At 33.2% G+C, this 14,711-nt stretch overlaps 2 protein-coding genes across 3 annotated transcripts in view; one reads left to right on the top strand and one right to left on the bottom strand.

Moving 5' to 3' along the window:
- Positions 1-354: 354 nt before the first annotated feature.
- On the top strand, positions 355-1,163 carry PIG-F (phosphatidylinositol glycan anchor biosynthesis class F). The gene has a single exon (XM_013315345.1). It carries the CDS (start codon positions 405-407, stop codon positions 1,107-1,109), a length of 705 nt encoding a protein of 234 aa, XP_013170799.1. The 5' UTR covers positions 355-404; the 3' UTR covers positions 1,110-1,163.
- A 608-nt stretch (positions 1,164-1,771) lies between these two features.
- Positions 1,772-14,711, bottom strand: part of Gdap2 (ganglioside induced differentiation associated protein 2) — a 58,101-nt gene continuing 45,161 nt past the window's right edge. For both annotated transcript variants that reach the window (XM_013316074.1, XM_013316068.1), the window contains exons 8-12: positions 5,703-5,856; positions 5,423-5,562; positions 5,100-5,154; positions 4,664-4,807; positions 1,772-4,243 (exon numbers count right to left, since the gene is read on the bottom strand). In XM_013316074.1, coding sequence (XP_013171528.1) covers positions 4,199-4,243; positions 4,664-4,807; positions 5,100-5,154; positions 5,423-5,562; positions 5,703-5,856 — 538 coding nt within the window. In that variant the 3' untranslated portion in view covers positions 1,772-4,198. The remainder of the gene's footprint in view (positions 4,244-4,663; positions 4,808-5,099; positions 5,155-5,422; positions 5,563-5,702; positions 5,857-14,711) is intronic.

The following is a 14,711-nucleotide window of genomic DNA, read 5'->3' as shown; positions in this document are numbered from 1 at the left end:
CGAAGAAACGCATAGCCATAGTCGACATTTTGCAATTAATTGTGAATTATAGACATTTAGAATGGCAACATAAGCGATCAAAAGTGACAAATGTCGTATGCGTTTAGAAATATTTTTTAATTCTTTTAGATGTCGAGTCATTTTTCACAAAAGCGTAATATAAATAATGCAATAAAACAGTTTTTTGGGTAGGAACAGAGAACTGTTTATACTTATCGATAATGTTAATTATATCTCTTTAAAATAAAATTATAGCTGAATGTATTCCAATTTCCGCCTAAAAACATAAGGAGAGAAAGAGGGAAATAACAGTAACACGATTGATAGAAATAAAAAAATACGCGTTCTGTCAATGTCAACAATATATCTTCTTATTTATTGGAATTTGGAAGAAGTAAAGTAAAATGTTTTCGTTAAATAATCAATTAGAACTTAGAAAAATTGCAATTTCGAGTTTAATTACATGTATATATTTGCCGAGCATTGTTACTGTGATATCATACAAAGGACTCTTGTACTCGCTGGGAAATGGTTCGACGTTCTATGTTTTATTACTAATATATATTGCGGAGCTGCTGAAATCATTCTATTTAAATAGCAATGTTGTATCAAAAAAGATTAAAAGCAAGATGCAAGCTAGAGATGTTATAAACTCCGGTATATTTCTTTTGGGAGTTACTTTTTGTTTTTTTGTTGGTATGATACTGTTCGGGGCGCCGATGTTAGATAGTCACGAAGAGACACTTATGATATCAGCGCTTTTGACACTACTGACTGTATTTCCTTTAGTAGCTCACGCTGGGGTGGAATCAGCTATGCAACTTCTATTTGGTGTGAAACATTTCTCTAGAGATACAATAATAGAAATGTTAGTTAACAATGCTTTACTGACGGTGTGTGGGGCGTGGCTCGGCGCTGTCGTGATACCACTGGACTGGAACACGCCCTGGCAGAAGTGGCCGATACCCTGCTACCTAGGAGCTATTGGTGGTCATTTATTCTCAAATGTTTTGACAATTTTAAAAATATCATTGATGTCTGCAGCGGAGAAGAATCCTGTGCTAAACTTTGTTGTCAGTGTGTTAAATAAGTTCAATTTATCAAAGTAGTTTTGTACAATGCATTTTACATTTTTATTAAGAATTAAATTATTACATAATTGACATGAATGTTTCAATAATAACTTAACTTGTCTACTACTAACCTCCTTTCAATTGCAGTTTAAGTCCTCCTCATACTTTCTTGCCTCTACATTAGCTGCAATAAAATAGTTCTATCTTATTCCTATTCCTACTAATCAGTTTATTCTTTCAAGAGGCGTCCAAAAGAATAGCTTAAATTCAGCTTGGGTATGAAAGAAACAAGTAATTAGTAAATTAATAATTTTATTTTGTGTTTCATTAAATATTTACATAGCTTATACAATGCTTGATTATTAATAAAATATGAAAGTTAATAAACTCTGGTCATCACATTGTCCTATAGTGGCAATGGTCTACGAACAACCACCATTGCAGCAAACTTTAACAGTGATCTCCATAAGGCAAAGCAATTTAATGTAACAATATTATCTTAACATCTAATAAACTTTAGTCATAGTTGAAAACTGCGTAAATATGTTTTTTGCCTTCCAAGTAACACCCTCAATCTTGTTGAAGAGCAAATTTAACCATAAGTTTCTACTAATGAGAAACAAGTACCATCACTTAGTAACTTGTAAATTTACAATTTGTTCCTTAATTTAATTTTTATCAATTTATTTATTATATTAAACAATTACATTTGTAGCTCCATAGACACGAAATATATTTAACAAATTGTGGCAACACTTGATAGTAATCACACTGCAAATGCCTTAACAAACAGTAACTAGAAATACTTAATTTTACAACTATAATAAAAATGTTAACTCTTATGTCTTACAACAACATTGCATTAAAATTCTAAACTCCCTAAAGTTAAACATTTCCACACGCGCGATTACTGAATCGCAATCAAAATATTAAATTTATCGTAGGTGTAAATACTCAGTGGCACATTGATGAGTGAACATATATTAATGTACAATATTAAGGAAACTATTCAATAAGTGCTAGTAAACTATTGGCCAATTAAAAACCCAAACAAAAATCGGACAGTACAAATAAATCAACTGCCGATACTAACCTTTGTTAGCTGTCAAAATCTAAACATTACGTTATGTAGTTTTATTTCAATTTGTGATTGGAATCGTAGTCTCTTTTATTTTGGAACTATTCTTTTGTTTTTAATTGGCTAATAGTTATATTTTATTTACATTAATCAACAATTTAGATGTAAGTGTTGCCATATAAAATATCTACCAAATTGGAAGTTTAATCTATGACGCTACCTTTCCCGCGCCGCCGCAAGCGAAAGGCAAGTGGCAGTGGTTGCAGCGATGGCAGACGTGGCAGTGGTGGCATTACTGGCGACACTCACATACAAAAAAAGCTGCTATAATTACTATAAACTACGATCCTAATGAATTTAAATTACAAACATTTTCACAGGCAACCCTATAGCTAATTATTTTGTTTTATATTTTTGACTGATTATAAATTGATGTAATAAAATTGTTGTATTCTATTGATTTCTTTTTTTATATATTTATTTCTCTTTGTTATTTTTAAACATAATAACCGATTTGTACATGGCAACATTCGTTAAAATTTCCCACCTCATTTGACATTTTAAAAGGCAATTAGTCAAAACTGATGCGTAGGCCTTTCATATAGTAGCAATAACTTTAAAATTGTAATTTATATTTACAATGAGGTCATAAAACAATATACATCTTTCACGAAACATATTTAGCACCTTAACGATACTAATGAATATTATACGTTAAAAATCAAAACAAATTAAAAAAAAATGGGTAATGTTTTTATATTTGTAAAACATGCCTACTAAATATTTCTATAACCATGTTTATTTTGTAGTTTATAATTTTATATAATTTCAACTGTATTGCTTTAATTCTATTATATTTATTTGAGTAATAAAGATTATAAAATGGCATTAAATGCACTATAGTCACGAATTGGTATTGTTTAATAAAATATATATTTAAAAAATCCACACAATCGGAAACTTTTACATCTATACCCTGTCGCAGGATCATATCGGACGTGGAAATGAAAATAAGAGTGGATTGCAACAGTAAGATTTGTTCTAATTAATTTACAAGGAAATATTAATATTTGATCCAAATTCCCCTTCAATGTAATCTGATAATGCGCCAAATAAGTCAATAATACAGATAGAGCAAACATTGTCAAAGATTAAATACTGCCACAGATTAAATACATAGACTAAGAATACTGGCATAGAGTATGTAATGACAGGAATGAACAAAGAGCACAGAGGTCGCTAGTAACAATACAGATAAGAACATTAATATTACGGATAAATTTTAATCGCTAAATAACAATATAAAATGCACCTCTAATATCTAAATCTCACGCTTCCTCAATCACTATATTTCCTGTTGAAATTTCTGCTCTATTTATATTTAAATAGAAGAAATAAGTGAAGAGATTAGATTTTCAACAAGAATTTTATAGAAAAATAAAACTTAAAATGTATAGTAACATTAAACAATGCAGAAATTTCAACAGGAACATACAACACTATATAAACACGACCAAAACCAAAATTACATTATATGTAACAAGTTTATATAATATGATTGTACACAGTTTCAAATACTCGTACATTTTCAATAAACACATACATATTACTTTATTTGAATATTTTCTTAGCCTTTCTGCATTCCTCGTAATCATTAATCAATATGTCTTTCTATTAAACTTTTGATTTTTATTTAACAAACTATTCTAAATTGGATATAATGTATCAAGTTAAGTCAATCCAATAACAAGTCCCTCATCCAAATAATTTGTACAGTCAGCTGCATAAATATCTATACATTTACAAAGCTTCAAATACATATACACTTTCGGTTTCAAAAATATGAATACATCCTTTTGAATGGTTCCGACTATAATTACACATTTTTGAAAACAAGGATCTATACAAATCTATAGTTTTGTAAATGTATAAATATTTACGCAGCTGACTGTACTGTGCGAAAATTTATTGAACAAAATATTCTTTATTTATTAGGCAGTATATACGTGGGTATTTGAGGAAGCAGTCAGCAGTCAGCAGTCAGCCTCTACGTGCTGCTCGTGTCAGGCTGGAAGTAGTGGAGGCCGTTTATCTGGAAACAAATAAAGTTAATTGTAATTGTATATCGCATTCTACAAGACCCTTCATACACAACGCAATGTAAATCGTCGAGAACAATCGTCTATTCTGTCCGTAGAGACATAGCGACTATGTGTCAACCGTTACATACTTGTTCTGCCATTTTGAAAATTGCAGCGACTTTCCTTCTAAGGATCTTGGCAAGCAGCTGGCGACCGACTGTTTTTGACGATGACAGAAAAAAATGGCGACGCGCGTTGTATACCGATCTCTATACATTGTATTGCGTAAGTCGGCTAGAGACTTAAATCGCCGGTTTTAAAAGATTTACATTGCCTTGTTTACGAAGTCTAATTAAGTTGTTATACATATTGTCATCTCTATTTTGGTAAAGAGAATAAAAGAGAGCAGTATATATGTGGTGTGTACTCACAGTCATATCGTACTCAGTGACGAAGGCGGGCACCTCGAGCTGGTCGCGCGCCATCACAGAGTAGAGGTACTCGACACCGGGCAGGCTGTGCACCTTCGCCTTGATCGCCGGCGCCATGAACGTCGTGAACCACCACGTCATCATCTGCGTCATACACAATCATACAATCATTCAACACGACAACTTGAATCCATTCATTCAATGCAAACTGTCATTCAATCATTCATTGCAATAATACACTGATTTTATTCAACGATTAAGTACAGCAGAATGGCATTAAAAGTATTTTATCGTGGTAAATTTTGTATGTTTTATTGATTTTTATCTTCGGATGTGATATTACTGTGATATTAGTTTTAAGAAATGCTATAATTTTGAGTTGTCACCGTTCAGTCATTCAATAGAACAAGATGTAATCATTCATTCAGTAACTCACCTTAGTCCAAAACGTGGGATGTACAATGTAGAACGCTTTCAAGTTCTTTTTGTATCTGAAATGTAGTAATCATATATTTTAAGGACTGAGTATAAGACCTGGTTTATTGTGCATATTTGATTTTCGCCATTTTAGCGCTGATGGTAGTAGTTTGATATGGTGTGGATCCTAACTAATAATATAGATAGAATTAACTGTGACGTAACATAACCAGGCGAGTTTAAATCTGAAGGAAGCAAAACCTATCACTTTCCAAGCATTTATTAAGATTAGTACTCAGGCAGTAGATAGACTATAGATAGGTAAGGTAAGGTGTGACGTACTTGTAAGGCAGTACTGTGTAGACCTCCTTGAGCCAGGAGAAAGGCGGATGGTTGGCGGAGGAGGCGAGCGTGTGGAAATATGCGATCACATAGTCGCCGCGGACTATCGGCTCCAGCAGCTTGATGAGGTACAGCATCGCCTATAACAACACAACAACTGTAACAATACTTACTATTGTATTAAAGAAATTAGCCAACAACCGCAACAACAGTAATTTACCGACGCGTTGTCAAAATTTCTAAGCAATTTACAAATTAGTAAAGTCGCCAAGCGTCTTACCTTATCTAAATCTATGTCTCCAATTGGGAACCATTTGCCGATGAAGACGACGACCGGCCGTCCGAGCCGGTCAACACCGCTCTGGTACAGGCAGCCGATGCCAGAGATCTCGCTGAGGTCCTCACTGCGAGCACGACGCAGCAGCCTCTCGTATCTGTAACAAAAAACAATACAATGTAAAGTCAAAGTATTTTATTCGCTACATATTAAAGGTCGAATATCGATAAGGTAACTGGCACCATAGAATTTAGCACGTACCAATTTCAATTATTCTATCGAAAACATATCAGACGCCCGGGGGCGGTCTAGCGCTCGTTAAAATGCGCTGGAAAACCACACCTTTTAACTCGAGTTAAGACGGTCCTGAGATTAGTTTTCATACCATGTTGACAAAGACTTAATAACTCAATATTTATGAAACAATTTCCTTACTACAAACAATTGAACATTCTCTTTTTAAACATTGGAACTTTCCAGAAATGTGAATTTACTCTTAAACGAGGTTTAGGCTAAGTGCATATGCGCTCGGCCACCTAAAGCCCGGTGAAGCTGTAAATGCCTCAAGGCAAACAGTGGCAATTCAGTTAAAAAAAAAAACAGAAATATGAAGTCTACAAAAATTTATTCTTTGTTTGACATCACTCTCTAAACCCGATCCGTTTGCGTTAAACAAATCATTATAATACAAACGCAGTGTTTGCCGAATCTTCAGTCTCACGCCTCACAATTGCCATATTACGGGTTTTATAATCTGTAAACATTTCGGATACATTGCTATATGAAAATAGATTCTATTAATGTAACTCAGAGTTGTTTTTACATCGCAATTCCGTTTGGCATTGGCTGAATGTTACGGGGGCTATTATTAGTCTCGGGTTTTGGCAATAAGCCGCCTTCGCACGAGGAAATATAAATATAATAGCTCAGTGATAATAAAGTAAACAACAATAAGTAATAGGATACTTAGCACAGATTAAAAATATATAATATAATATTATTTAACCTCATTCGGAAACATTAAAGTTGTTCCATCATTCAAATGTTTTCCGGAGGCCTAATTTAGTCCTTTTTCCCTTCCCACCCTTTTTCTTATAAGGAAAGGATGGTAAGTGGATGTGGACTTTCCTTATGAGAGGATGCATGGAAAGGGGAAATATTTTCTTTCTGTGCATCCTATCCTCCTTCGATCAAAGGTAGGCAACGCATATGCAATTGCGTATGTCTAAGGGCAACGGTTACTTCGCTATTTCAGTGGCCGCTCGCTCGTTTGCCACCTTATGATATATAAAAAAAAAGTTTTTTTACTCGGGAAAATATAACCTATTAATAAAATCTCAAATTATTTTATTCTCAATTTTCAAATGAAAATACTTTATACTCATTATTTTGATATTAAAAAGCAGACCGTGGCGGAGTACAGAAAAGTATCCATTGCACATGTTTATACGACGTCGGGCGTGTGATGGATAGCGCGGAATGTTTGGCGCCGGACAGAAATACCTCGTCAGCGTCACGTGAACGTCACGTGTGCTTCATTGAGGGCCGGACGTGCCGTGCTATATCGGCCAAGGTCCGGCTATGAAAACTAACCGATTCCAAGATATCAATAACGGGAATATTTTAACGTTTCCTTCCTCATAGTAAAGTTCCATTGCCGTGTTTTTTGCCAGTACAGTCAAATTTTGTTGTCTCTGTTTTATCAAAGATAATGAGAAGGATAGCAATATTTTTGTAAACACATTATGTGTTTAGACCGTGGCGACATAAAACTAAACACTAATTAACTGAAAAACTAATTATGTGGTTGAATTACTCAAAGCTTTGTATTTAATCCTCATTGGAAGATTGTTTACGAAAATGAATTAGAGAAATGCTTTTAAAAATGTCATTAATATTCCTTTATTGAAGGAAATTCATTAATGAAAACAGAAAACTTTAATGGGACAGAAAGGAAAAGAGAATCAATACAAAAGAAACTCTGTTATAATAAAGGAAAGATCATTAGAGGGAAATTGTGTTCAATATTTATTCATTGTTGATCACTGGTCGTTACATTGAGGCGATTATTTTGGTATCATATTTAATATTTAAGTACTCAAGAAGGTTGGTATTAAGAGTATCCGAAACTTACGAGCATGTTTGAACGCGTACATGGCAAAAAACCGAGAAAGATGTCAGGGGCGCGATGAATTGCTTACCCCACTGGTTTGCTGGCGTAAGTTATATTGTTTCTATCAACGATTTATCGAAATAGTTTTCATTTGTTCTCGACGATTAATTCCAAGAAATGTATAATCTCTTCTGATGTAAGATGGTGATGTGATTTGAAAAAGACCTTAAAATCCAATCCAAAGATATCTTTGAAATGAAAACAAAAATTACGATATGTTTTTGTTCTGGTTTTTTCGTCATGGAAACTCATGGTAACAATTTTCCGACTCTAAATTGAGTAGACTTGCTACAAATATATCGGAATAACAATTTTATAACGAGTTTAAATTATATTGTAAGTAACCAGTAGCATTGTTCAGTTGCCTTGCTTGTTTTTTTAGTGTTGTGAGCCGTTAATTAATTTACCTAAAATTTTTCCATTCATCTCTATTCTCTTTGATGTCTTGTTTGAGGCGTAGTTGAATTGTAAATCTTTATATTTAGAGTTTGTTATTCGTAAGTTCTTTGAGGTTAAATGTTTTGCGCACTTACGTGTTACCATTTTGAAAATTGCAACGACTTTCTCACGACGACCTTTACAAACAGGTTGCGTGCAACTATCTTTTATAATAATATATAGAAATGTAATAGACGCTTGAAAATCAGGTTTAAGACATATCAAAGCAACAATTTCAGACGATATTCTGGCCTGTACATTCTAACCTTACGAAGAAACTATCCAGTGCTACAGCTGTCTTGTATCCGTACATTACGTCAATCGCTGACGTCATAGTGCGTGTAACTAATAAAGTATTTATTTGTAATTGTGAGTAAATGTGTATGTGGGTGTGTTTGGGTTATATTTATCGACATGTCTGAAAGTTCGTCGATCGCGTTCATACGTCATTAGTGCGGTAATATACACGGGTGTAATATTACAAATTGAATACATTTTAAGATAACAATTCTAATGAACGAAGTATAAAAGTTAAGTTTGTTCAGCTACTGGTTATTTACATATATGCCATACTTATAACTACACTAGGTGTCGCCCGCGACTCGCCCGCGCGTATTTTAAAGAACTTAATTAGTATCCTATGTGTTCGTTCGGACTATATTCTACATATAAGTCAAATTTCATCGAAATCCTTTCAGCCATTCTGCCTTCTATCAAACATCCATCCATACATCGAAACATTCACATTTTTAATATTATAGTAATATTAAAATATACAGAGAACAATATACAAAAAAAATACCAAAGTGTTCGTTGACTAGTCTTTCGCAAGCTTTTACCAAATCAAAATTTATTTCTTTGAATTCAATTAGAGTGAATAGATTTACTGAATGCTTTCAGGCGTTGCCTTGTATTCAACTGCCGGGATTTCAGACCTTGAATGTCTTTTATACAATCACATACCGGTCTTTCGTACTAAATGGAATTCTTTCACGAAATAGTAACACTAGAAAAGCCTGAAATATATAGTCATTTATTTATTGATATTATGTGCTTTTCTTCTGCGTATTAATACCACGTAATTCCTCTTAGAATATACGTCATTGTAAACGCGTTTTAATCTGTTATTCGTCTAAATTGCGTCATTCAAAAGTCATATATTAAAACTTGTACAAGACGGGAATGTAAACAACAGAAAAAAAATTCTGATAGAGAAATAAACAAACAGATATCAAGCCTTTGAGACAAAATCAAACATATTCGCATCTCTTTCATTGTTACTGAAAAAGAAAGAGATAACAACATGTTTTTGAATGTTCTGTGCACTAGAAACTTACCAAATATCACTCAAATGCGTTACATTTATTCGTGACTAGAAACAATCAAAAATGTCTAGAAACAATCTACTTTCGTAATAGAAATGCAACAAATGTGAAGGTTGAGGTCATCCCTTTCATTTACTTTGATTAAATAGAGACGGAAACATATATTTATAAGTACTAAAGAAGGCGAAACCCACTTAAGATTCTAGAAGACGCAAATTATTATTTGTTTTATTAATAAAGTCGTTCATGTCGTTCATTTTAAAGGTTAACTTGCAAAGGTTTTCCCAATAAATATAATAAAAATAATCAATTACTACAACAAAAATCAATATTTTACGTCATCCGATATAGAACAGAAAGTAAATACGATGCACATAAGTTCTTAACCGGCTTTTACCAGATTCATAGACATTACTTTATCTTTGAACGTATTACTCATGTGACGTCATCGTGAGTACTGTGGCGGCCAGCAGGACCACTTAAAGTGGATATTACTATAGCACTTTTAATCCACATGACGCCAGAGCTCCAGCTAAGAGTTACAGCTAAAATCGGTTTTAAAAATAACCTATAAAATTTGTAACCTATTTTTTTTATATTATATGGCTTTTAGTTGAAAGTATTTGGTTACCGTTATAGATATGTCGTTCCACTAGGGGTTTTATAAAGCGATTTCTACTGATTTTCTTAGATTCTTAGTTTGTACATCTCTTAGAAATATACATTGATATTTTAGCTTTAAATAGTGACATTGTATCTTATAAAGAGAAAATATTAAGATTTTTTTTTATATCATAAGGTGGCAAACGAGCGAGCGGCCACCTGAAATCGCTGAAATAGCGAAGTGACCGTTGCCCATAGACATACGCAATTGCATATGCGTTGCCTCCCTTTAATCGACGGAGGAGAGGATGCACAGAAAGACAATATTTTCTCTTTCCATGCATCCTCTCATCCGGAAAGTCCACTTCCATATCCCATCCTTTCCTTATAAGGAAGACGGGGGGAAGGGAAAGAGGACTTTATAAGGCCTCCGGTTATTTTTTATTATTTATTGTGACATAATTTAATTTTTGTAGTGAGTAACCTATTGTTCTGGCCCACGCAAAGTCTAGACTAGACTGTCTGGTCTGAGGGTTATTATTCCACATTTAACGTCAACACGCCCGCGCAATAAACGGTTTAAAATCAATAATATACTTACCATTGGTATCTGAGACCAAATTGTCCGTTTAAAACATACTGATTTGTCAAAGATAATTAAACGTATGACGATATGTTTTATACAGAGATTTTAGTCTCAGAAATCCACGGTTAGTGGATGTATAATTCACTGTATCAATAAACTTTTCATTACTGTTTTTTGATACTTGTTGTCTCTGTTTTTTTTTCAATGAGAATGTAAGAGATGCCAATATCTGTCAATACAACTGTCAATCGAGATCCTAAGTTAAGTATTTCCTTACAATCTAGTTTTATAAATTAACCTTTGAAAGATTCGTTGTTATACAAAAATGCACCGAGTCTAAAAGAAAAAAAACACAATGTTTTCAATTAATCGTGTGTTGTTTCAAATTACACAGTTTATTTTTACAAATTCCGGCCATTTTTTTTGTATACGTTTTATTGTAATGTTAGTGCATAAATGTGGTTAAACTTAAAAATAAACTTTCTTTTGAAAAAAGAAACAAGGTTAAAAACGTACAAGGTTTTCGCTATAAAATTGAAGGTAAACTTGAAACCTTAGGAATATACATTATACAAATAAATTGACTTCTTACATTTTTTTGCCAAGTTAATGTGACTCATAGTATTGGTACAAGTAAATAGTTTATAATATTTTTCAGTACTAACTTGAAAATTGTCGTAGCATTGAACGTGTTAACACTAGTCAAGTTAACATAACATTACCAGTAATAAGATAAAATGCATCCTCTGTTAAAAATAAGTAAGCGTCACGTAAATGCGTCAGCAAAACAAATTAACAGGGATGGCGTATGATAATAAAAATCTACCCCCATTCCGCACCCCCCTGAGCACCCGCTTGACCTGAATACAGTTATGCGATGTCGCACTTCAACCCCCATGCAACAGTGTGACAGTGGACTACAGAAAATTAAGGATAGATCTCATCCCACTAATATATGCAAAAGTTTAGGTGGTGCATGGATCTCTCTGAAATTTGGCATAGATGTAGAACATAACCTGCAAGAAGGCTACTTAGTTATTTTTTTAATTCTGCGTGGTCGGAATCGCAGGCAACGGCCAGTTAGAAATAATGTACACACGTCCTAATTGTTGATTACGTCGTTCGTTTAATTAAAAGTTAACAAGGCAATTAACACACTTGTGTTGTTATATTAATATAACACACCTAACAACTTATGTACACTTTAGTTACAAGTTTATTCCTTTATATTTTGCGAGTCTAATGAAATAACAAAACAATTTAGATCGCACAAGTCTATTTTAATGGATGTATTAACAATTAAATTCAAATAAACAATCAATTTTACTTACTTTTCTTCCGCCGTCTCCTCGGCGATTGGTCGCGGCTCATGCGTCGATAAGTCGGGCAGTTCCACTGCCATCGTATCCATTGCCATTTTTGTACACTTTAATTATATCTATGTCCTTTTATACGCACACATGGATCACACAGTTCGGTATAACAACGTTTTTTCTACACGGAAGACACTTTTTTCTGCAATATTTAATGACTGCTCTGTTATAAAATAATCTGTGTACTCGTTATTTTAATTTCCTACAATAGAATAATGTTATCAGTTCAAATCTTTTACATCTGCATTGCAGGTGAGATAAAGTTATTTACAAAGACGAGGTTCCTTCTTACATTTATATTTTTGTAGAGTAAATAATACTTAAAAAGATAAGATAAATCTAAGACAATTAACCTTTATGTATAAATAAATAAAAACTTATTTCCTATACATAGAAGGTGTCGGTAAAACAATATCCAATATTTATAAGTAGTCATTGAAAACTAGAGGTCGGATCGTAGAGGCTTGTAGCGGTTCGTAGCAGCTACGTGTATAGACGCGACCCTTACATTCTCGCTACGAAATCAATACCTTAAGTGTGTAGAGTGAGAGCTACGGTAAAAGTTTAACAAATTATTTTATTGACTCTGATGAAATGATGAAGGATGGAATCTATAATTTTCTAAGAAAAATCTGATGTTCTTTTTATTGCACCGTGTTCATGTTATCGCAAACAGAAATAAATTACAATGGAGTTACGCCCACTGTGCGGAACGCTTCGGCTATTTCATTGCACCATGCTCTAATGCGTGGTATACAATTCTAGTATTTATTACGACAGACATAAGGATCATTTTCATGCGATGATATTACATCAGGGTTCGCACATGCATGAGTAATGCGCTTGAGGGTTGCCACTGACCTCATTCTAGAGTGACGTCATCTCTTAATTAAGTGTTGTTCTTTTAATTTGAAACAAAAATGAGGCAATTATTATTCTATTTATATAAAAGTTTTATTGAAAGAATTGAGCACTACATTTTTTTGCCATATCAGATAGAAGAGAGAGACAAGATATGAGTTTTTATTACCATCTCTTTCTGGGTTAAGGGTTTGAAAATGATGAATGTTTTTTTTTATGTTTTATATCGCTCACAAAACATATTTACAATAATTTTTAAAAAATATTTCGCGCTTAAAAAGAATTTAAACTGACAGTTACCCAGGATAAAACAAATAATGCTTCTAAAGCCATAATATATTAAAGTCGTTTTTACAAGCCTTTTTATCCGAGTCCGACCCAGATCAAACTGTGTACGAAGCAAATTGGATCGTCTTCGGGTCCATTGGATTTTATTGATGTCTCCTTACCTCAGTATTAAATAAAATAAGTGTATGAAAACAAAATTACGTTGTAAAATTGATTCCTACATAGTTAAATGTTTTTGGAATGGCAGAAATAATATAATTATGGTAAACTATAAGTAAAATTATAAATACTTGGATTTTTTTATACTTCGAGAAAGTCTTGACAACATAACTATATGTATATACATCTTACTAATATATAAATGCAAAAATTAAGATGGATAGATAGATATATGTTAAAAGGTATCTCCGGATCGGTTCAACTGATCTTGATAAAATTAGACACAGTTACAGAACATGGTCTGGAAAAACATACAGACATCTTATTAAGTTTTTTCTTAAACTTTGAGCGGACGGAATCATGAGCGACAGCTAGTATTATAATAATAGCACAAAGTATTTTAAAGTAAACACAATCCTAATCTCTACCAACATTAAAAAAATGTATATACAACGTTGTTAAAACCACATCTGTTGCCAACTGAATAAATTATTTAGTTCAATATATTTCTAGTGCAACTAGATCAAGTAATTAATCGACACCGGTTTGCCTTTGAACTGGTTTGACACTTACATTTAACATATCTACTACTTATATATTCATTTACTACTTATATATTTAAATATTATTAAAAAAACATAGGACATTCACCTAAAGAAAGATAACGTGTTACTAGCATTTAGTTAGCCCTGGGCCAGATTCTACGGCGACTATCTGAGACTGTATAATTCGCAGTCCAGCGCCCTGGGCGCCCATCCGCGCCCTAACCTAACACCGGCCCTGGTGACAGAGATATTATCTTGTTTCCGACGTGTTAAATTAATTGGGACCACTGAATAACAAAAAGACATTGTATTGTTGAAGTAAATAATACTCTATTATATTGTAATGAGGTGAAGTCATGGGTAAAAATAGAATCAATATAAAAGTGTCGACGTGTAATATTAAAAGAAGTTCGCTTTGTTTACTTGGAGGTGCACTGACCTGGCCGCGAGAATCGTATTATTACCGTGAATTTCCACAGCCGAAATTCAAACAAAACATATTATTCTGCTCAGTTATTTTAAAATAAACCGAAACAACAAAATGGGATGATGAGACCTTTGGGATTGAGTGCATTGCATTTAAATCGTTTGAATGTTATGAACTCTTACTGTACATCTTCGCTATTTTCTCATTTTTAATATTGCTTAGAAAAGGTAACAT

This window comes from Papilio xuthus, unplaced genomic scaffold, assembly GCF_000836235.2.
Source record: "Papilio xuthus unplaced genomic scaffold, Pxut_1.1 DF829129.1, whole genome shotgun sequence".
In the NCBI taxonomy this organism is placed as follows: Eukaryota; Metazoa; Arthropoda; class Insecta; order Lepidoptera; family Papilionidae; genus Papilio; species Papilio xuthus.
The sequence above is the reverse complement of the archived record's forward strand: the minus strand, read 5'-3'. Positions and strand labels throughout refer to the sequence as shown.

What these genes read in the sequence shown, in the direction of transcription:
- PIG-F (XM_013315345.1), top strand. Translation starts at nt 405, where the DNA reads ATGTTTTCGTTAAATAATCAATTAGAACTTAGAAAAATTGCAATTTCG.